Source organism: Tiliqua scincoides, chromosome 1 (genome assembly GCF_035046505.1).
Source record: "Tiliqua scincoides isolate rTilSci1 chromosome 1, rTilSci1.hap2, whole genome shotgun sequence".
NCBI lineage: Eukaryota > Metazoa > Chordata > Lepidosauria > Squamata > Scincidae > Tiliqua > Tiliqua scincoides.
The window spans coordinates 292401919-292425245 of NC_089821.1; the positions used below are offsets into that span (position 1 = coordinate 292401919).

Genomic DNA, 23327 nt, shown 5'->3' on the forward strand with positions numbered 1-23327 from the left:
AAAAGCATTTCCGGTTTGCCAGGGCACGCCCCCCCCCCCCGGATTTCACTGCAGAATTTGATATCTGTGGGGGTCCTGGAACAGATCCCCTGAAGATACCTAGGGCCCACTGTATCATTATCCCCATTCTAATTCCTTAACATCAGATGGGTCTTAGAGCTTCAAAAATTGCACACATCATGACAAAAATTTATGACCACCCACAACCCACATATACTTCTCAAATGAGTACCCCTACTAAGTATGCTTTGGTACCAGTTTTATAAACTGGATGTCTCCATTGCGCTGAAGGGCCAAGGTTATACAGGTGCAACCTATTTATCTACAGATTTTTTATCTGCTTAGGGTAGATTAGAACTGAATAGAACTGCAAAGGTGAATCTCTTTCTCCATATAGGCATTTCAAAAATCACACAAGTATGGATATTGACTTGGTACTACAGATGCAACCTATTTATCCACGGATATTTTATTTCATTTGTCTACAATCCCATCCACATTTTCCTGGGAGTAAGCCCACTGACTAGAATGTGACTTACTCCTGAATATGCAAGCATAGGACTTTGTTCTCAGGCTACAATCCGATCCACACTTTCCTGGGAGTAAGCCCGCTGACTAGAATGGGACTTACTTCTGAGTAGGCAAGCATATCGTGTTTCCCTGAAAATAAGACACTCTCTTATATTTTTTTTTTGGCTCAAAAAAACACACTAGGTCTTATTTTCGGGGTAGGTCTTATTTTTTTTTGATGTACAACAATCCGCAGTCATTCATGTACAAAAATATCCCCTCAGCACCCAGGAGAATGCCTGCCTGCCTGCCTACTCAGAAGTCAGTCCCTTTATAGTTAATGGGACTTACTCCCTGGAAAGTGTGGAGAGCCTTAGAGCCCGGTAGGTAGGGTTGCCTCACTAGCTGCTTCCCACCTCAGCTCCTCCTCAGCATCCTCTTCCCAAGGCAGCACAGCAGGCACTAGGTCTTACTTTCGGGGTAAGTCTTATATTTCAGTAATAGTCAAAAAACACACTAGGTATTTTCAGGGAAACACGGTAGGACTGGGCTCTCAGGCAACAATCCGATCCACACTTTCCTGGGAGTAAGCCCCATTGACTACAATGGAGCTTACTTCTGAGTAGAAATGCATAGGACTGGACTCTTAATAGCTCAGCATCCCACCTGTGAAAGAAGCAGGGACAGCTGGCAACGGGAGGGCTGAGGGCGGCGCAGGGGAGGGGATTGATAACAGCTGCCTTAGTTTCCTTCCAGCCCCAAGTGTCAGGCTGCAGCGTATTTGCTTAACTCAGTGGTTTTCAACCGCTGTGACGTGGCACACTGGTGTGCCGTGAGGCTACCTCAGGTGTGCCACGGGTCCAAGGAGTCAGGCGGTGGCAGCAGCAGCAGCAGCTGCGCGCAGGGGAGAAGCAGCGGCTTGGAGCCTCTCGCAGCAGCAGGAGAGAAAGGGGCAATCGTGCAGGGGCTTGAATGCTCCTGCTGTTGCTGGTGCCTGCCCCGTGTGCTGATTGGGCAGCCAGCCAGGCAGTGAGAGAAGCCTGGAAGAGCTCCCAGCGGGCGGAACGCAGAGGGAGTAACAGCGAGCAGTGAGAGGAAGGAGGGAGTGAGAGCGAGCCTGAAGGTGGAAGCAGGTAGGAGCCAGAAGCAGCTGGCTGGCAAGGATCCTGGAGAGACCCTTTTCCTTGTCTGCAATGCCCCAAAGTGACCCTGCCTGTGTTGCTTCCCCTGGCAAGGCTTTGGCAGGAAGTGCAATGGGCCATAATCCTATCCACACTTACCTAGGAGTAAGCCCCATTGACTATAATGGGGCTTACTTCTGAGTAGACGTACAGAGGCTTGGTTGCATTCTTTCTTGAATAAATGAGCAGGCAAGTGATGCTTTTCTTCCACCCCCACCCCACCTCCTCCCCTCCTGCACACACATCCCCCATAATTGCAGTTAACCCCTCTCTTTCTGCCCCTCCCCTCCCTCTTCACCACTTTCCAAAGTTCAGAAAGTGCCTCCCATTCCCTTTCTCTCTCTCTCCCTCTCTCCCCCCACCCCAGTGAATCCTGCACTTGTTTCAGCCTCACTGCCCCTCACAGGACATTTCTGTTTCTCCAGTGTGCTCAGTCTCATCTCTCTTTGCCACTTCCTGGCATATCAGAGCACATCAATTGATAACAGTTTGAACAGACCTGCTTCAAAACCTTTCCAGAAACCACATACACCTCCCTCTCCAAGCTTCTGGGGAATTTCTTTTATTGTCATGTAACGATCTAAGGCTGCCATCCTAACCACACTTCCTGACAGTAAGCACCACTGAACAAAATAGGACTTATTTCTGAGTAAACCTGGTTAGGCTTGTGCCCCTAGTTATATTAATTAAATTAATTGTAACATAATAATGTAATTAAAAAGTAGTAGTGTGCCTTGACAACTTTAGTGCCTTGTCAGTGCGCCATGAGCTGAAAAAGGTTGAAAATGGCTGGCTTAACGCTATGGAATTTAGCACAACACGTTTTTCTTAATGCGTCTGGTCACGGAACGGAACTCACATGGATAAATAGGCTCCACCTGTATTTAAGTATTCCATTACACTAATTTCTCTATGTGAGTCTGAAGCTTATATCTAGTAAGAAGTAAGTTCCACATGTGTGCCACTTAGAAAGACAGCTGGGTGTGCATTCGGTTATGCACAGTTTGCCCCTTGAAATCAATGCAACAGAAACATTATCATATACCTTGCAGCTTCCTGAGAAACTCAGGCTTGCATCTGCACAATTCATGAAGTAGCCTTATGAAGGCAGAAAAAAACTTCACATGCACACAAATATAATTTAGTGCAGGTAACAAATCCATGAATGCACAAATCCATGAATGCATGCTTAGAATGGGAAAACCATTTTGAGTTGGGGATCCTTTTGTGTGCTCTGAAGCTCCTGTCTAACTTCTTTTATACAAACAAAATACTTTCCTACCTTCCTGCCATTTCCAAATGGTAATGGTATGTTCAGGATCCAGCCCTACAGACAGAAGAAGCTTCCCAGTGGCACTGAAACTGACTGAACAAACACCTTTTGAATGGTAGCATCGCAATATCGACAATGTTTGTTTGTTCATTGCATCCCATACGTGAATACAAGGTGCTGTAGCTGAACAAATATAAAAAGATCAGTAATTTATTTTGTTAGTGGAAACAGGATTTTTAACACTTAAACATTAAAATGCTTTTAGAAAAAACCTTAAAGTTTAGTCTTGCCTTCTTAAGCTGATATTGCAAAGGAAGCCAATGTTCAGCAGACTTGCTTTTTATTTAAATCCAAGAAATAGCTCCAGGAAAAATCTGCCTATAAATGAAGCTTACCTTTTCTTACTCTCTCAGTCAAATCTCCTTTGTCACAGAGCTATACAAATAATTACACACATACAGCACAGTGTATATGGAGGAAAAGCTTTTAGTCAAGCATGCTCTTTTGTAAAAATTAACAGGATTAACTTCAACCTCATTTTCTACATGCTTTTCATCACTTCCTATATATAGGTCATCATGAGCAGGAGGCCTTTTAAACCTGTGAAAAAGAAGACCTGACAATATAAGCTAAGGCCTTCATGGCCAGTGCTATTAGCGTTCCAGTAAGAACTGGGCTTAATGGCCATGCTCTATGAAGGATTTCATTTCCTAACATTTTGCCCCTGACTTTGGTGAGCATTTTCAAAAGGACTAAAGGGGAAAATCACAGACCATTCATCTCACCCCAGAGCAACTGTCAATAACTGTCCACTGATCCTCTACTTGTTCAGTAAAGACTTGGGCAAAATGTAAAAGCTCAAATACCAGCAAAAGATTTTCCCATCAAGACCTATTTACCTGACCTAACTAAAACCTTGGAGTCTCTAGTTGTTAAGAAAATGGGGAGATTTGAACTTACCTGTGAATTCCCCTTACCTGTGCACTTTCCATTCACATGTCCCTTCTCCTCTGCTGTTGAGGAGGAACATTGCAAACAAAATACTCCAAAGAAAATCTGGTATCAAAGACTTCAAATCTTAACCCAGAGAAGTGACAAATTGCACAGCTAAGTCCACGTGGCACTCAATTGACAATGAAGGTCCAAAATTATAGTAATGAACCTAACTGGTCAGCTATGTAGTTACCTAGGAAATTTTTTTTTAATAAGCCAGGTTGCAAGGGAGGATGCACTGACTCTGCCATGGAGTCCACTAAGAAGGGGAATTCAAAGGTAAGCTCAAATCTCCCCATTCTCCAGTGGGCTCTCCATGGCAGGGTCATAAGAACATAACAACAGGCCCGCTGGATCAGGCCAAAGGCCCATATAGTCCAGCTTCCTGAACCTCACAGCGGCCAACCAGATGCCCCAGGGAGCACACCAGATAACAAGAGACCTGCAGCCTGGTGCCCTCCCTTGCATCTGACATAGCCCATTTCTAAAATCAGGAGGTTGCACATACACATCATGGCTTGTAACCCGTAATGGATTTTTCCTCCAGAAATTTGTCCAATCCCCTTTTAAAGGCATCTAGGCCAGAAGCCATCACCACATGCTGTGGCAAGGAGTTCCACAGACCAACCACATGATGAGTAAAGAAATACTTTCTTTTGTCTGTCATAACTCAACACTCAGTTTTAGTGGATGTCCCCTGGTGTTATGTGAGTGTGTAAAGAGCATCTCTCTATCCACTATCCTTCCCATGCATAATTTTGTATGTCTCAATCATGTCTCCCCTCAGGTACCTCTTTTCTAAGCTGAAGAGGCCCAAACGCCATAGCCTTTCCTCATAAGGAAGGTGCCCCAGCCCTTCCTTAGGTTCAGTCCTTCACAAGTGGGAAATACATACATAGACAGCATCTAGGTTGGAAACTCTTTTAGCAGAGCTAATACCTACCTGAATGTTTTGTAGTGAGAACCTTAAGGGGGCAAGTGGCCCTAGATTCAAAGGGCAGTGTAAGTCAAGGCCTTAAGGACCAGGGGCAGATCCCAAGTGGAGGATCCCCAAACACAGGTGGAGGATTAAGTAGGGCCACTCCTTTGAGAAACTAAAAAAAAAACATGAGGATGGGAAACTAAATGAGTCCCCTCTGGATATCCTAACACAGAGGCAATGGCTGACGCCTGCCTTTTTAAGAGTGGCAGTACTAAGACCCTTGTTCAGGCCTGACTGAAGGAAGTCCAAGAGCGCTCCTACCCTGATTACACAGGCCTACAAAATTGAGGGTCAGAAAAGTTTTTCCCAAACTTTATGGCGGTTTGATATGAGTTTGATATGAATTATAGTATAGCCTCATTAGTGAACGGTTCAAGTAGCTTCTTAATGAGGAAGCCATGGTGTAGGTTTCCTCATAAGGAAGTTGCTTGAACCATTCACTAAAGAGGCAATGCCGTGTCTCCAAAACTAGACGTGATAGGGCAAAACGGATGCCATTTTTGGAATGAGCACCCCAAATATACCCAGGAATTGGTGTAATGTTTAAGGAAGCAAAATATGTGTTATTTTTTTTTTGGGGGGGGGGAGGGTATCTTGCGCTATGAACACCAATCCACTAGCACCTTCCAGGTATAAATGTAAACCCTGTTAGCGGATACACCTGCCAGTAAGGTCTTGAGTATAGGCTCTGAGTAGCCTAATCAGGCAAGTCGGCACCACTCAACCTCCAGGTAACTAAGTGAAACATTTGGGGGTATGGATGAAAGATGGATCCTTGAAGCAGAAACACTGTTCTGAGTGATAGGTGAAGAGGAAGGCAGATGGATTGTTCCTTAAAGTCGGCAACAACGGTTGACAAGGCCAGTGAGGGCTATTAGCAGAACTTCCATCTTCTCAATCCTGATAAGGGAACCCTGATCCAGTGTGTGACAGGATGTCCTAACAGGAGGTCAGCACGCCTAAGAGGTTTGTGCCAAGATCAAGATGTCTGGCTTGCGTGTACACAGGACTGTGGTTGCCAGATGTGAAGTCTTGGATTCAATGCTCCTGTGGTAGAAAAACGTGGTGCTGAAGGTGCCAATAATTGTTCCAGGGTAAAGGATGAACTGGGAGGGCACCAGGTAACTCTTCTTTAGGTTCACTACAAACTCATGGTATATCAGGCAATTGATGGTTCAATCCATATGTTGCTGTGCTAAAACAGACAATTTCGCTCTCAGGAGGATATTGTTAAAGTAGGGGAAGGCTGCTGTTCCCTGGGTATGCAGGTGGGCTACGAGGACAACCTCATGTGAGGAGTGCCTGATACTGGTAATGGACACCGTCATAGCAGAAGCGCAGCAATATTCGGTGGGAAGGATAGATTGCATATGGGGATAAGCTTCCTGGAAATACAGGGATGCTAGGTAGTTGTTTCTCTGAATGGCAAGAAGCGTGGACCTAGCATCTCCATCTTGAATCTGTGATGCCGCATCCATCTGTTGAGCCACTTAAGAACCAAGATGGCTCTGGTATCACTGACACCTTGGGAATCGTGGAGAGATGGGAAATACACCCCAAGCCCCACTTGCATCCTAGAACTGGCTCTATGGCTCCAATCTGAAGCAGATGGCGAATGGCCTCAAGGGTTTTGGAGTGCTTTCGATGGCAGGCAAACCTGCGAGCCTGAATGAACCAGTCCCTTGGAATTGTACAGAATTCAAGAGGGTACCCCAACCTCACAGTGTCCCTGACCCATTTGTCTGATGCTACGCTGTCCCACCTGTAAGCAAAGAACTGCAGCCTTCCCCCTATCGGGAGAGTGGAAGATATCATGGGCTTGGCTTAATGCTTTTGGTAGGCTGGTTCTGCTGAGAACAAGGCTTAAAGGAAGCCTTTCTGAACTGCAAGATTGGTCTTTGCCCCCTACAGAAACCTCCAGGTAAGGCAAAAGATGAAGAGCCCTCTCAAGACATGAAAGGACTGTTGCTATTCTCTGGAGGCCTGGATGCTTGGCTTTGGTAGGAAGCACCTTCCGATTTCTACCAGGTGGTGTTCCAAATTATCATTAAACAACTTAGTATCACAGAAAGGGAAAGCAACTACCCTGGCATGGGAAGCAGAGTCCACATCCCAATTATGGAGCCAGGTTCTTCTGCGGGCTGCTATCCCTGCCACCACAGCCCTTGCAGAAAATTGGATTGAATCATCCATGGCATCAGCCACAAAGGCAGTTGTAGATGCCATCTTCCTAAGATCCAATTGAGCCTTCGGGGGAAGCTTGTACTGCTCAGCAAAGTGCTGCATTCAGAAAAGAAATGCCCTAGAGCAAAGCAAAGAAGCTACAGAGGCCTTCCGGGAACTGGCAGATGCCTCAAAAACTCTTCTGGCAGCAGTTTCAATCCTTTTGTCAACAGGATCTTTGGGCATACCCTCACTGTTGGAGGACAGCACCAAAGGGGAACCCAATGCCACTACAGGGGCATCAACTCATCATGTTGGCAACCTTCAGTCTCGAAAGACTATGGTATCGTGCTCTGAATGGTGGTTCTGGAACAGCGTCTAGTGTGGCTGAAAAGGCCAATTCAGGAGTGACAATCCCTTCCACACTGGGAGCAAGTGCAGTCTGTCCCTGGTCTGTCTCCCTGGCTATGGGCCTTCCTTCTTTGCCTCTTTGCCTCAGACTGTTGGCCAAGTGTCTCTTCAAACTGGGAAAGGCCATGCTGCACAGCCTGCCTCCAACCAGGCCGCTCAGAGGCCAGGGTTTCCCACTTGTTGAGGTCCACTCCTAAGGCCTTCAGATCCCTCTTGCAGATGTCCTTGTATCGCAGCTGTGGTCTACCTGTAGGGCACTTTCCTTGCACGAGTTCTCCATAGAGGAGATCCTTTGGGATCCAGCCATCATTCATTCTCACAACATGACCGAGCCAACGCAGGCGTCTCTGTTTCAGCAGTGCGTACATGCTAGGGATTCCAGCACGTTCCAGGACTGTGTTGTTTGGAACTTTGTCCTGCCAGGTGATGCCGAGAATGCGTCGGAGGCAGTGCATGTGGAAAGCGTTCAGTTTCCTCTCCTGTTGTGAGCGAAGAGTCCATGACTCGCTGCAGTACAGAAGTGTACTCAGGACGCAAGCTCTGTAGACCTGGATCTTGGTATGTTCCGTCAGCTTCTTGTTGGACCAGACTCTCTTTGTGAGTCTGGAAAACGTGGTAGCTGCTTTACCAATGCGTTTGTTTAGCTCAGTATCGAGAGAAAGAGTGTCGGAGATCTTTGAGCCAAGGTACACAAAGTCATGGACAACCTCCAGTTCATGTGCAGAGATTGTAATGCAGGGAGGTGAGTCCACATCCTGAACCATGATCTGTGTTTTCTTCAGGCTGATCGTCAGTCCAAAATCTTGGCAGGCCTTGCTAAAACAATCCATGAGCTGCTGGAGATCTTTGGCAGAATGGGTAGTGACAGCTGCATCGTCGGCAAAGAAGAAGTCACGCAGACATTTCAGCTGGACTTTGGACTTTGCTCTCAGTCTGGAGAGGTTGAAGAGCTTTCTGTCTGATCTGGTCCAGAGATAGATGCCTTCTGTTGCAGTTCCAAAGGCCTGCTTCAGCAGGACAGCGAAGAAAATCCCAAACAAGTTTGGTGCAAGAACACAGCCCTGCTTCACTCCGCTTCGGATGTCAAAGGGGTCTGATGTGGAGCCATCGAAGACAACAGTGCCCTTCATGTCCTTGTGGAAAGATCTGATGATGCTGAGGAGCCTGGGTGGACATCCGATCTTGGGGAGAATCTTGAAGAGGCCGTCCCTGCTGACCAGGTCGAAAGCCTTCGTGAGATCTATGAAGGCTATAAAGAGTGGCTGTCGTTGTTCCCTGTATTTCAACTGCAGTTGTCTAAGGGAGAATACCATATCAGTGGTGGACCAGTGGCATCAACTACAGGTAGTTTAAACCTGAACATGTCAGCCTTTTCCTCCTTATAGAATACCAAAGCAGGATGAATGGGATCTCTAGATTTTTAAGGGGGTGGCCCTTTCCTTATCTATGAGCGGCTTGAAATAGGCAATGGAAACCCCTGGATTGGATCAAACAAGTCTCATGCTTGTTTGGGAAGACACAGGCAGCCCCCCAATGACTAGTTGGCTGCCTAGTAGTAGTAGAAGGCTGAGTTTTGGCTGAAGAGGCATGAGAGGATTGAAACTAGAGCAGACATAATCCTAGTGAAAAGTTGATTGAATAAATCAGAAAAAAAAGTTGTGAGCCCTGTTGCTCAGAATCATGCGTCTCTTCTTCAGAAACTTGACCCTCCTCAGCAGATGAGCCCAGCGAAGCCTCCTCTTCCTCTGAATCTAGTGCTAAATCCTGTTTGGAAGACAGACAAGGTTGACAGTTTTGCTCCCAAGATTTCTTTTGCCTTTTGCAAGAGAGGGGGAGATCTCAACTTCCACCTCATAGGACTCCTGGTTGGGAGCAGAAGGGATAGGGACCCTACTGGAGATCAGTGACCCTTGGATGGATGCTGTAGCTGCAGCCATGCTGGCAGACACAGATGCCTGGACCATATTTTGTACAGTAACTGAAATCTCGTCCCAGTTTGGGGGGGAGAGTCTCTTTAGAAGGACTGGCTGTAATGAGAAAAATCCACAGTCCCCCACTGCAAGGAGACCTCACCACATTCTTGGCAACATGAAGGTTCCGTTCAGGTTCAACCCCCTTAACTGCCACTCTATCAACAAACTGCCTTTCTCTAGACAGAGAAACCACCACTGGTAGGCTGGTAGGCTCCGAGGAAGGGGACGTTACAGGCTTAGCTGGCCAGTGGTGTCTGAGAGAAGATGCCCCAAGGCACCTGGAGCTGCGGGTTGCTGCGAGAGTGCCACAGGTCTAATGGTAGGAAAAGACGTAGAGAGACTCTGAAGAAGGCTCACTCAAATGTTAGCGCTCCTGAGCGGCCAAAGCCCCAAAGCTCAATCCCTCCAGGGGGAGCATGGCTTTAAAGTTGTCCAGTCACACTGCAACCCCTTCTTCTGCTCCACCTCAGACGGCATTCAGGGGCGTGGACAAAAACTGCGTGTTTGCCTCAGGCTGCCTAAAATTGCCGCCACGACCAGTTCTGTGCTGAGCAGAGACCTGAACAAAAATGGTAGCATGGACAGTGTAACACAATGAAAAAGGAGCCCAGAGACACCTGGAGCGCTAGAGCTCCCCAGCAGCCAAACCCCCAAAGCTCGATCCCTCCAGGGAGAGCAGGGCTCTAAAGTTGTCCAGCTGCGCTGCAACCCCTTCTCCCGCTCCACTTCAGATAGCAGTTAGGGGCACAGAGAAAAGCACACGTGTGCCTCTGACTGCCTTTAATGGCTGCTGGGACCAGCTCAGCGTATAGCAATCAGTCCCATGCTGAACGGAGACCTACAGGAAAATGGTTGCAGAGGCAGCGTGGTGCATTGAAAAAGGAGCCTAGAGACTCCTAGAGCAAAAGACGAATGGCTGTTTGCCTCGTAGTGATTAAAGAAAGCACTGGTCAGCAAAGCTGGCCAGCAGCACAATTCTGCCCAACCTGACTCTCTAGAGCAGTGTTTCTCAAAATGTGAGTTGGGACCCACTAAGTGGGTCGCAAGCCAATTTCAGGTGGGTCCCCATTCATTTCAATATTTTATTTTTAGTATTTTAGACTTGATGCTCCCATGGTATGTGACTGCATTTACGGAAATCTTACAGACCTGTACTTTTAACAAGCTACTATGTATGTTCTTTTAACAATAATAGTAATTGGGACTTACTCCTGGGTAAGTGTGGGTAGGATTGCAGTCTAGGATTGTGAAAAATTTTCCTGCTTGATGATGTCACTTGGAGCCATGACATCCGGTGGGCCCTGACAGATTCTCACTCTAACAAGTGGGTCCCAGTTCTAAATGTGTGAGAACCACTGCTCTAGGCAAGGTCAGTCTGGGAAAGCAGGAGAAGCCCCACCCATCAGGAAGATTCTCTGCCTGACCTGCCTGCCTGAGAGGGAGGAGCTACACACTTGTGAAGGCCTGATCCTGCAATGGAGAGCCCACAGGAGAAAAAAGTTTTTTTCAGAGTGTTATAAAAATGTTTTACCTCAGAAATATAGTTAAAACCCAGTCAGAGAGGCATCATAAGAGAAAGGCAAAGGCTGTAAACATTTAAGAAGAGGCTAAAACAGGAAGCCCTGCCTACATAAGGACATGCTGTAGAAGATTCCGCAGAGAGGCTATAAAAGGAGCCTGTTCCCTCAGGCAGGCAGTCAGTCAGGGGGCTGCCAGGGAGAGCAGTCAGCCAAGGCAGTCAGAGAAAATGTAACAAGAGAGAGGCAGTCATTGAGGGAAGTCATCTGAAGAAAGATGAGCTTTCTACTGATGTGGTATCAACTTATTTAAGTGACCAGAAGCGGGATGTTGGAGTTCAGCTTTACTGAATCCTGAGCTCCGTGTTGGGCTGCACAGCCTGACACAGAACTCTTTGATTCTGCAGGAGCTCCAGAGCTGCTGCAGAAATGAGTAGTTCCATTGCAGGGCCCTTCCCCCAAGGAGCAGGCAGCAGTTGCCAGCTTGCGTTCAGGATGCCGCGGCAGCCATTTTCGCACCATGGCAGCCCTGCACTCTAGGCAGCTCAGGATTGGGCTGCCTGTCCTCTCCTCAGTCCATATGTATTGAAGTACATAAACACTGAAATTAATATTTGAATCTATATATCAGGTGTGGTGTCCTTAGTTGCTTGCTGCCTTTGCTACCTTACAAAATTCCCAACACTTTGGATGAAACAAAAATTTTCGCAACATTAAGAAATGAAATCCTTCATAGACCATGGCCATTAAGCCCGAACAATTCTTACCGCAACACTAATAGACAATATTTTTAATTCACTTAATATAATCTAAGGTTCTGATCATGAGTATGCTCTGTTGACAGGAACCCCATACACTTTCCATCTGCTAGCCAATGTCATGGATGGGTACCTGGTCATGGTAATTCATCTGTGCAGCATATTATGAATATTCATATCTATGTATGGAACAGGCACATGCATGAGTGAAAACATCCTGTAGAAGACTGCAGTCTATGAGGACAACCAACTTTTCCAGAAAGGATTTATCTGGATAATTTGTCTCACTTTGATTATTCTAAACATTGTTTCAACACTATACAAACTCTTTGGACAGATATGGGTCACAATCCAACAGAGTTAAAAATTCCTTATCAATCCATTGATTTCAGTGACCTTAAATTCTGTTGGACTGCCGTCCTAGTCAACAAGGACCACTATGTATGAGGAATCCAAAAGGCTGATCTTCTGAGTTCATCACTGGAGTGTTCAAGATGAAAGATACTTTCCCCAAGACAATTCTTATATTCCTGGTTATGTATGACAGGAAGCCATACCCACAGGAATCAAAGCAAATGAGGTAAGAAGAAATAACAAGTGCCACATAGACAAATATACACATTAACATTTTCTGTGGGATGTTTTCTAGTAGACAACTAAAATTACTGCCTATAGATGACTACTGTACTCACTCATGCAAAATGGGAACAAATATACAAAGTAACAGGTGGAAAACAGTTTATTGCTGAAACTATGATGCTCAAATGGTTCAAATGAAACAAAATGGTATTCCACAAAATGAATTTTATGCCACTGTTAATGATTTTGGATGACTGGTAAAAATTGCACGACAACAATTTTGTAAATGCAAAAGATGATTTATTAACTCAGTCACCCAAGCCTCTTCAGTAAAAAGCTAAATTTAAAACACTACTAATTTGTATTTAAAAGAAATTGTTGTCAGCCCCAATAATTTTCTAGAAATTAATGTATCAGTATATAAACAAAAGCACGTTAAAAATAGTTTATTATTTATCTAACAAAGGGAGAAAACAATGGAATAAAATTAAAATGTGTGAAACTAATATTTTGATTTTCATTAATATACATCTATATTTTGCTGAATTTGTATTTAGTGCTAGTGAACTATAGGGCCTTAATATCATGGAAATATACTCTATTAATCTGTCTACAACACTGTAAGTAACTACTAAAGTAGCCTAATTATATCTGAAGATTAAATTTTAATTTCCCTTACCTGACATATCTGCTGAGTCTCCTGTAATGGAAAAGCAGCAGAAAAATCATTATAACCAGAATGAAGATAAGAACTAAAGTATATGTGGCATAAAGTACATGAAGTTTAGATCTCAGAATCACTGTATTGAAATATTAACACTATGGCAGCTATTTCTACACTGAAATAACTTTTATTCCATATGTAGAGAGTTATTCTAGTATTAGTCCAAAAAATCAGATACACAGAATGAAAGTGATGCTCTTCTTTGAACATCAAAAGTTAGTCAGAAGTTGCACAAAGTTGCCCTACTCAAAATTCTCAGTTATATACAGAGCAAAGTTTCTACCTAATCCCATGATTTGGACACAACTCATACTTTTGGCAATGGATTGATAAACAAGAACAAGTGCTTTTTCATGAACAATTTAGCCAATCAGCATGAGGAATTGTCAGAGAGTGGGTGTCAATGGGCAATTTTCACAATGGAGAGAGGTGAAAAGCGGTGTGCCCCAAGGATCTGTCCTGGGACCGGTGCTTTTCAACCTCTTCATAAATGACCTGGAGACAGGGTTGAGCAGTGAAGTGGCTAAGTTTGCAGACGACACCAAGCTTTTCCGAGTGGTAAAGACCAGAAGTGATTGTGAGGAGCTCCAGAAGGATCTCTCCAGACTGGCAGAATGGGCAGCAAAATGGCAGATGCGCTTCAATGTCAGTAAGTGTAAAGTCATGCACATTGGGGCAAAAAATCAAAACTTTAGATATAGGCTGATGGGTTCTGAGCTGTCTGTGACAGATCAGGAGAGAGATCTTGGGGTGGTGGTGGACAGGTCGATGAAAGTGTCGACCCAATGTGCGGTGGCAGTGAAGAAGGCCAATTCTATGCTTGGGATCATTAGGAAGGGTATTGAGAACAAAACGGTTAGTATTATAATGCCGTTGTACAATTCGATGGTAAGGCCACACCTGGAGTATTGTGTCCAGTTCTGGTCGCCGCATCTCAAAAAAGACATAGTGGAAATGGAAAAGGTGCAAAAGAGAGCAACTAAGATGATTACGAGGCTGGGGCACCTTCCTTATGAGGAAAGGCTACGGCATTTGGGCCTCTTCAGCCTAGAAAAGAGACGCTTGAGGGGGGACATGATTGAGACATACAAAATTATGCAGGGGATGGACAGAGTGGATAGGGAGATGCTCTTTACACTCTCACATAATACCAGAACCAGGGGACATCCACTAAAATTGAGTGTTGGGCGGGTTAGGACAGACAAAAGAAAATATTTCTTTACTCAGCGCGTGGTCGGTCTGTGGAACTCCTTGCAACAGGATGTGGTGCTGGCGTCTAGCCTAGACGCCTTTAAAAGGGGATTGGACGAGTTTCTGGAGGAAAAATCCATTATGGGGTACAAGCCATGATGTGTATGCGCAACCTCCTGATTTTAGGAATGGGTTAAGTCAGAATGCCAGATGCAAGGGAGCGCACCAGGATGAGGTCTCTTGTTATCTGGTGTGCTCCCTGGGGCATTTGGTGGGCCGCTGTGAGATACAGGAAGCTGGACTAGATGGGCCTATGGCCTGATCCAGTGGGGCTGTTCTTATGTTCTTATGTTCTCACTATCATGTACTGGATTGATTTTAATAACTGCATTTCAATGATTATACTTTTAGATTTTTAATCTTTTAGTTATACAATAGTGAAGCTTATATCAGCTGCTTTCTCCAAAGCATGCTTATTTGTTTCCCCATGGGACTCTATACAGAAAACAGTAATGCCTGGGAACACTGGATGGATACATACAACATTTAATCAGACAGCTGTACTCAATGAGTAATAAAATCCTCCTCCCCACTTGGAAGGAGATTCAGATGACCAACCTATCCTAGGACAACAAAGTTCATTATCAGGGTAGTTTGGTTTTCTGTACAGGCCCCCCATAGCGGTTAACACAGAACCGATTTCTCCTTCTCTGTCACTGTATTACTCAGCCTTCACTGAAAGAGCATGTGAAATGCAGAGCTGCTCTGCACCTGCAAGAGTCCCTACAATACACGTTATTCCTCTTTCCTATAGAAATGTGCATTTAACTAGTTAGAGTTGTAATGAGCAAATTGGAATGCTGGTCATGACAGTACAGGACACTTTAAGAGGTGCGTGGTTAGAAAATAAAAACTCTGTATGCTTAAATGGGGCTCACACATGAACATTATTTGGATAATTGCTTCTATGAAAATAATGTAATTGGTTTTCTAAAAGCATCAAGAATTTTTAAAATCATTGTCAATTATACTATAAAAAATATAGAGTTGGCACAGGTAACTGAGTAACATTCATACAAACAGAAGGAGCATAATGCTTTCTTCTATCTATGAATTCATATAACAAACTGGTCATGCTTATATATTAATTTCTTTTTTTAAAAAATACAAACATACCTACTTGGCCAGTTGCCACAAGGTTGATAAACTTGGGATGCTGATTTATAGTGAGGCACAAAATATCATCATTATGTTCCTGGTAAAAAGTCTGAGAGCCTAAAAAGAAAAATTTAGGTTACAATACGAGATGTATGATGGGAGAAAAAAGAACAGAAGACGCTATACAAGTGTAAGTGGGAATGTGAATAATCTTCAATACATGGGATCCTCACAATCCGAGTCTCTGTTAATTGGGTCCGTGCAATTACAAAGGTCCAATTCATTCATTCCATACATACATACATACTCACTCCACCTTTCTCCCCAAAGGGCACCCACAGTGGTTAACAATCAATCACCGCTTCCACTTAAACCTCACCCAACATCCACCAACACTCATCCAACAAAACAAATTTCAACATTTCCTATATCATGCATATCCTACCAAAACATATTTCTTAAAGGTTTTAGAATAAAAATATTTTGTATGGTACTGATTTCTAAAATAAATGCTCTATGATTTCAAAATAAGCTTTTTGGAGGTTCTTTCAAATCTTCAGTTCCCAACCAGAGCCTATCCCTTTATTTCTTATGGAAAACAATCTCCACTAAGTGTGGAGTCAGTACAGCTCAGTACAATAAACCCAAAGGGACCTTCAAAGGCCTTCAGAACATCCTCTGGATGAGCTATGCTCCCATCACAGAGCTATGCTCTGTAGGAGTAGAGGGGCCAAGACCCACAGATTCCATTATCCATGGGTTTCGGTATCTGCAGAGGGTCCTGGAACACTTCTGCCACTAAATCCCAGTTGGTGGGGACCAACTGCAGGAGAGGCTATTGCCTTCCGTCCACCCTTGTGGGCAATAGTCCTTTCCTGCCATTGTTCTCTAGCAACTGTTATCCAGTGGCATACTGCAGGCAGAGACATCTGGATAGCCACAGTAAAAAACAAACAAACCAATCCAGGGTTCTGGATTTGATGGACTCTTGGTTTCAATCCAGTAAGGCTCTTCTTACATCCATAGGGTATGTATGTTTCCTACCTGTTGCCACATTATACAAGATCCCAACAGATGCAGTGTGGTAAATTATGTCAGCACCATCATTCAAATAATGCACATTGTTCCTTCCATCTCTACCTCGGTATCCAAACACCAGTTCCAGCACTAGATCCTGAACAAACAAGAGTTATGATAATCACATCCTTAAAACTGCCTTATGAATAACATATATTATACAAAATACTTTAATAATTCTTCTAAACAAAAGAGTTCTATAACAGCTTCTCATTCATATGGAAAAAAATAGAAGACGTGTTCTCTAACCATTCTACCTGTAGGTGAGCCAACTACGCAGCTTTGCTCTCAAATCACCCTTTCATTCTGCCATCTTGCCTGGGAGTTGGAAGATTCTTTCAAACAGATATGGATAAAGATACAGCAGCATGTACAAGCCCCCTACCTTATCACTTGTTCTCTCTACTCACCCCGAAGGAGTTTTTTATGCCACATTGTTTGCTAAAATAAGTTTTAAAAGGATGTTTAAAATAACAGTCTTTTTCTTACCTCAATAGGTCTCTTTTTTTTCCCAACATTATTTGTCTGAAGTTTTTCAGGCTGAGGCAATGCCCTACTAACTGGTGGTCTGAAACAAAGAACTGTGAATAAGAAAAGGTTGTCCGTCACCCATTCAGTACTAAAACAGCATCTTCTGAACTGTCAAACTGGATAGAGAAAACGGTTAAATTACTCAACTACTTAGCTCTTACAAGAGACCATTCTAAAATAAAAAGGTGTTTAAAGATTTATATTTATCATTTGTTTTGACCAATGTTTTAGTTGAGAATATGGAAAATATTAATTCAATTGCAGATATAAGTCTAGTTTTCTTATAGCCCAGTCCTATCTACCCCCCCCCCGCCCACCAGTTGTACCACCGGAGTGTACACTGCATCCTGTGGAGGGGAGCAGTCCTGGATGTGTCCCCAGATAAGGGGGCTTTGTTCCCTTGCCCAGAGTAAGCCTTCTTTGCATGAATAAGTCTACTTGGACTTGAACAAGGCACAAGTCCAAGTGGACCAGGGAAAGTGGATCGAGGCCTAGAAGGGAGAATATGATATTGGCAGCTTCACTTTCCTTGATACTGCCCCCTTCCCCATCTCAACAAACCCCCTTCCTCATCCCGGTTTCCACCTCATTCCCCCCTTTCCCTGCTCCACTGACTGACTGGCACTGGAGTTTTATCTGGGGTCACTGGTACATGGTGGCATCCGCCCAGCTGTGCTCTTAGACATGCTGCTTTTCGTAATAGCATTAAAGCATGCTGTGCCACCGGAATACGAGCTCCAGCAGCACAGATGACTCCTAGGATTAGGTCCTTGACAATTTTCTTTTGCCTCTTCCCTTTTAACACACTAATTCCTATTTTACCTACTACAAAAGTCAACTTTCTAGTTTTCCTTAAAAAAGCTTCCTTTTAAGGACATAAGAAGAACCCTGTGGGATCAGGGAAGGGCTCATCTATTCTAGTTTCTTTTTTCTCACAGTTGCCCACCAGATGCCTCTGGGAGCAGATAAGACAACAAGATACATGTATCCTGTAGCAATTCCCTTGTGTCTGACATGCAGAGACAGGCTACCTCTAAAATTAGAAGGTTGCATTCAGTCATCATGAACTGTAATCTGCAATGGACCTTACCTTCATAAATCTGCCCAGTCCCCTTTTAAAGGCATGTGGGTCAGGTACCAACACAACATCCTGTGGCAAACAGTTCCACAGATTAATGACATGCTGGTTAAAAGAAATATTTCCTTTTGTCAGTTCTAACTCTCCCATCAGTCAATTTTAGTGGATGACCCCTGGCTCTGATATTGACTGAGAGGGAAAAGAACTTCCCTCTATCCACTCCATCCATCATTTTACTTTCTCTTATGTTCCCCTTTTCCCTAAACCCTTCTTCACCGACTTCCTTCGATTCCTACTGGTAAATTCAGTTCCTATCTGAATATGGAGGGATAAGTGGTCAGAGATCAGTGCTCAACAATTAAGCAATTTCTCCAGAAAACCATGCTTGTGTACGCACGCACACACATGCGCACACACACACAGATGCTATGTACCATTTTATTTTAAAACATGTAAATTACCATATTTAAATTATTTCTATAGCAAAAATACAAACTTCAATAAGCAGAGGTTGGTGATCAAACGCAAGCAGATATGACAGGCTTCAACTCCTGCTATCTTTGATCCCTATTTCACCATTTACAGACTTCAGAGGTCAGCGAGGTCAGGTGTTTGTAAACCTCCTCAGGGTCCACAAAGCCCACCACCAACTTAGTGATGACCACCCCACTGAATACTTCAAGCCCCTGCCTCCCTCCCTCATTCCTTCCATGCAAGATTTGGGCTGTGAAAACTGGAATTCTGGTTCTCTGAGCCTATGCTCTTTGCCAAGGGAGCCAGTGTTCCCATGTTTAAGCAACAAGCCTGGAGCTGGGTAGCTGTAGTTTGCATAATATGCAAATGATCTGCTAATTAATTAATTAGCAAAACAGTAAGCAGCACAGATAGCATATACTTTTTTTCTGAATACTTTGGAATTAAAAAATGGTCTCCTAAATGTTGCTGTAGGGGCCTTCCCCTGGAGGGGCCTGGAGCAGGCTTGTTCCTCCCCAGGGAGGCCTCAGATTGGCTGGAGGGGGTTCCAGCACCCTTGTCCTCCTCCCTAGAAGAGCTGCCAAACCTGGCCTAGAAGCAGGAGCTGTTGACCTCACAGCTCCCTGCTTCACACTGACTGCCTCTCATCCCTGGCCTCCCTGTTTTATGGAGCAAGCCTTCCCCCTTTGGCCCCTCCCCTTCCTCCACGTGGGGCAGAAAAGGCCCTTCCTGCTCCTGGCTTGTTTCCTGCAGTGTTCCTTGTATGCCCTGCCAGCCCCCTCTGGCTGGTTGAGGTGAGCCAACCTCTTTGCCCCCTTCGAGGGCAGTGAAGCCTCCCCCCCCAGGCATGGGGTGCCTGCTCCCGGGTAAGTCGGGGGTCAGGGCATCTGGGAGGGAGCCCGACACCCCCCCCGAGAGAACCATTGGGTCTGCAGGGTCCCCATCTTCAAACAGGCGGGAAAGGCAATCCGCGTTTTTGTGGAGCGCTCCCTTGCGGTGTTGGATCGTGAATGAGAAGGGTAGCAATGCCAGGTACCACCGCAACACTCTGTCGTTATGGTCTTTAACACGGTGGATCCACTGGAGGGGTGCATGGTCCGTGATAAGCACAAAAGGGTTGTCCGTTAGGTAGTATTGCCAGGCAGTGACAGCCCATTTCACGGCCAGAGCTTCCCGCTCTATCGTGGCACAGCGTTGCTCCGCAGGCTGGAGTTTGCGACTGAGGTACGCCACCGGTTTCTCCCCTTCTGGGTACCTTTGTGCCAGGACCGCCCCCAGCCCGGTGGCTGAAGCGTCAGCCTGGATGATGAACGGCCTGCTGAAGTCGGGGCTGTGCAACACCGGGTCCTCCAGCAGGGCTTCCCGGAGGTCCTAGAAGGCCTGGAGGGCCTCTGGCGTCCATGGGACGGTCGCCCGGGCAGGCCCCCGTAGGAGATCCGTCAAGGGGCTGGCTCGGGTGGCGAAGTGGAGGATGAAGCGGCTGTAATAGCCGGCCAGTCCAAGAAACTGTCATAACTGTCTTCGTGAGCAAGGGGTGGGGAAGGTCCATAAGGCCTCCACCTTCTCCTGTTGCGGTGCCACCCTTCCCTGCCCAACCACATGTCCTAGGAAGTGCACGGTTGTGGCGCCCAGGAGGCTTTTCTTAGGGTTGGCTCGCAGACCTGCCCCCCGGAGGGCATCCAGGACCTGGTGGAGGTGGTCCACATGCTCTTCCCAGGTTCGGCTAAAAACCAGTATGTCATGAAGTTACGCTGAAGGTGCGACATGAGCTTAACACGTGGTCAACCAGCCGCTGGAAGGTGGCGGCGGCCCCATGGAGACCGAAGGGCATCACTGTAAAGTGGAAGAGGCCTCCAGGTGTAGCAAAGGCGGTTTTCTCCCTGTCTTGCAGACAAAGAGGAATTTGCCAATAACCTTTGGTTAGGTCCAAGGTAGACAGGTACCGTGCTTCCCCCACCTGATCCAGGAGGACTTCAGCCCGCGGCATCGGATAGGCATCGAACTTGGCCCTCTTATTTACCTCCCTGAAGTCGATTCAAAAGCGGACAGTCCCATCAGGTTTGGGGACCAAGGCAATGGGGCTGCGCCACTCACTCCGAGACAGCTCAATCACCCCGAGGCGCAGCATGTCCTTTACTTCGTTCTCCACTATCTCCCACCGTTTCCGTGGGAGTGGACGCCACACAGTGCGGACTATGACGCCCTCCTCAGTCGGGATCTCATGATGTACAACTTGGGTCCGTCCTGGTGAGGTTGAAAAACCCTGAGGGAAGACAGCCAACAGGGCCTCGAGTTGGGTCCGTTGGGTCTCAGATAGGGTCACTCCAAAAGGGGGACGCACGGGGGAGGCTGATTCCTGTGTAACCCATCCTCGGTCTTCCTCTTCGGGGTCAACCAGCAGCTCTGCAAAGGCGTGGTCGGGGTTGGACGCGGGATCCTGCCAGGCCTTCAGCTGGTTGACGTGGATGACCCACCTTTGGATGGGGCGGAGCCCACAGCGGACCTCGTAAGTATAAGGCCCCAAGACCCTTGAAATGGGGAAAGGACCCTTCCAGGGCTCCGTAGGCTGGCCAGGGAAGAGGGATCCATGAACCAAGACCTGGTCACCCTGTTGGAATGAGCGAGCATGGGCAGACCGATCGTAATATCGCTTCTGTTGGTCCTGTGCCTGCTCCAGGTTCCTTCGGGCAACCGCACAGGCCGTCTCAAGTGTCTTCTGCAACCGGTCCATATACTCGCCCACCAGCTGGGGCGTTCCTACCCCTGCAGGAGACCACCCTTAACACTGCCAGGAGTCCTCGGGGTCGCCGTCCATACAACAAGTCAAAGGGGGCGAGACCGGTGGCCTGGGGGGTCTCCCGAACAGTGAAGAGGATGGCGTCCAAATATAAGTCCCACTGGGTAGGCCGGTCATGGGCGAGCTTGCGTATCATGGCCTTGAGCGTTTGATTAAAACATTCTACAAGGCCATCTGTCTGGGGATGGTAGATGGCTGTGAACTTCTGGGTGACCCCAAGGGTCTGGCACAGCGCTTTCAGAACCCCTGATGTAAAGGGTTTGCCTCGGTCGGTCAAGATCTCCTTTGGCAGACCTACTTGCGCAAACAGGTGCATCAGGGCCCGCGCAACCCCAGAGGCGTGCATTCCACGCAGGGGTACTACCTCAGGGTATCGGGTTGCATAGTCCATTACCACTAAGGCTTACCTGTGCCCGCGGGCAGTCCTAGGTAGGGGGCCTATAAAGTCCACTGTGATACGTTTGAACAGGGTATCAACCACAGGTAAAGGGCAAAGGGGTGCCCAAAGGGGCGTTGGGCATTGCCTTTCTGGCACACGGGGCATGCGCAGCAGTGTGCCTGGGCAACCCTAACCAAGGAGGGCCAGAAGAAATAGCGCAAGGCCCGACCAATGGTCTTCCGGGACCCAGGGTGCCCAGCCCAGTCAGCGTCATGCGCAAACCGCAGAACCGCCGTTCTGAAGCCTTGGGGCACTACCAACTGCTTCTTGGGGTCACCCCCCTCTTGAGAGGGCACCCTCCGCCACCAGAGACCGGCCTCACATTCTATGTGAGGGTAATGGGCGGCTCAGCGGGGATCTGTTACCTGCCCCTCCTCCACTGCAGTATTGGCTCTCAGATCTTCCAGGGTTGGGTCCTCTGCTTGGGCACGACGGAACTGCGGGTCCGAGACCAACCTGGTTGTGGGGGCGTCCAGGGTAAGGTCGGTTCTGGTCGACTCTCCTGATGGCCCTTCCTCAGGATCCTCTTCCTCGGCGATCAGCGTGGCCTCCCCTTGTTGGTGCAGGACTTGGAGTACTAACTCCTGGAAGTTGGGGGCATCCCGCCCCAGGAGGATAGGGTATGGCAATTCCTCAGTCTGTACCAAGTCTACGTCTTGTGCCTGGCCATGGTACTGCAGGAGGGTACAACCCTCCAACATTCCTGAGCTAGACTATGTGATTAGGAGCAGATTTTTCTCAAAAAATTACAGTCTTGCTTCAAATGGATAGTATCAGAACATTGGCTTTCCTTTCCATTGTCTGTGAAAGGAGAAATAAAACACTAGAATATACACATTGTAATTTAAAAAGTCATTTGAGGTGCTCCACTTGCATTTATAATATGGTTGTCCTTTATAGATAATGAAAAGCAACAAAACATTGATTTAGTAATACAGTTAAATAACAGATCTTTAAATGGTAAAGCATTTCTAATATATAAACGTACAATCACCTAACAAAATTTATATCACATGTAAAACTATGCATCACACAAAACCAACTAGAACAATGAGCATAACATGTAAAATGGGAAAGTGGCAAAAAGAAAAAAAAAGGGGGGCTATACAATTTATTTTCAGACAAGTGAAGGATGATAACCAGGTTATTCATAAGGAAAAATTATGGAAGCCAAAGATGCTGTTTTGAAAAATTAGTCTTAAAATATAAATTGGGGAAAGAGGACTCAAAATTGTTTGTAAAATTGTAATGCCTTCTTGATATACTTCTCTGGCAATGGCAGCTATTTATTCATTTACATGAGCAATACATCCTTATGTTCAAAAATGATCTCCAGCAGCTCATGGATCGTTTTAGCAAGGCTTGCCAAGATTTTGGACTGACGATCAGCCTGAAGAAAACACAGATCATGGTTCAGGATGTGGACTCACCTCCCTGCATTACAATCTCTGCACATGAACTGCAGGTTGTCCATGACTTTGTGTACCTTGGCTCAATGATCTCCGACACTCTTTCTCT

The 23327-nt window shown here is 46.1% G+C and overlaps 1 protein-coding gene across 4 annotated transcripts in view; it reads right to left on the bottom strand.

Annotated features, from left to right (window-relative positions):
• Positions 1–23327, bottom strand: part of EML5 (EMAP like 5) — a 154062-nt gene that overhangs the window by 16943 nt on the left and 113792 nt on the right. For 3 of the 4 annotated variants that reach the window (XM_066628244.1, XM_066628234.1, XM_066628251.1), the window contains 5 exons: positions 16980–17058; positions 16458–16587; positions 15432–15530; positions 13020–13040; positions 2974–3147 (listed from right to left, as the gene is read on the bottom strand). In XM_066628244.1, the coding sequence (XP_066484341.1) occupies positions 2974–3147; positions 13020–13040; positions 15432–15530; positions 16458–16587; positions 16980–17058 (503 nt within the window). The remainder of the gene's footprint in view (positions 1–2973; positions 3148–13019; positions 13041–15431; positions 15531–16457; positions 16588–16979; positions 17059–23327) is intronic. The other variant, XM_066628260.1, reaches the window with a different exon arrangement.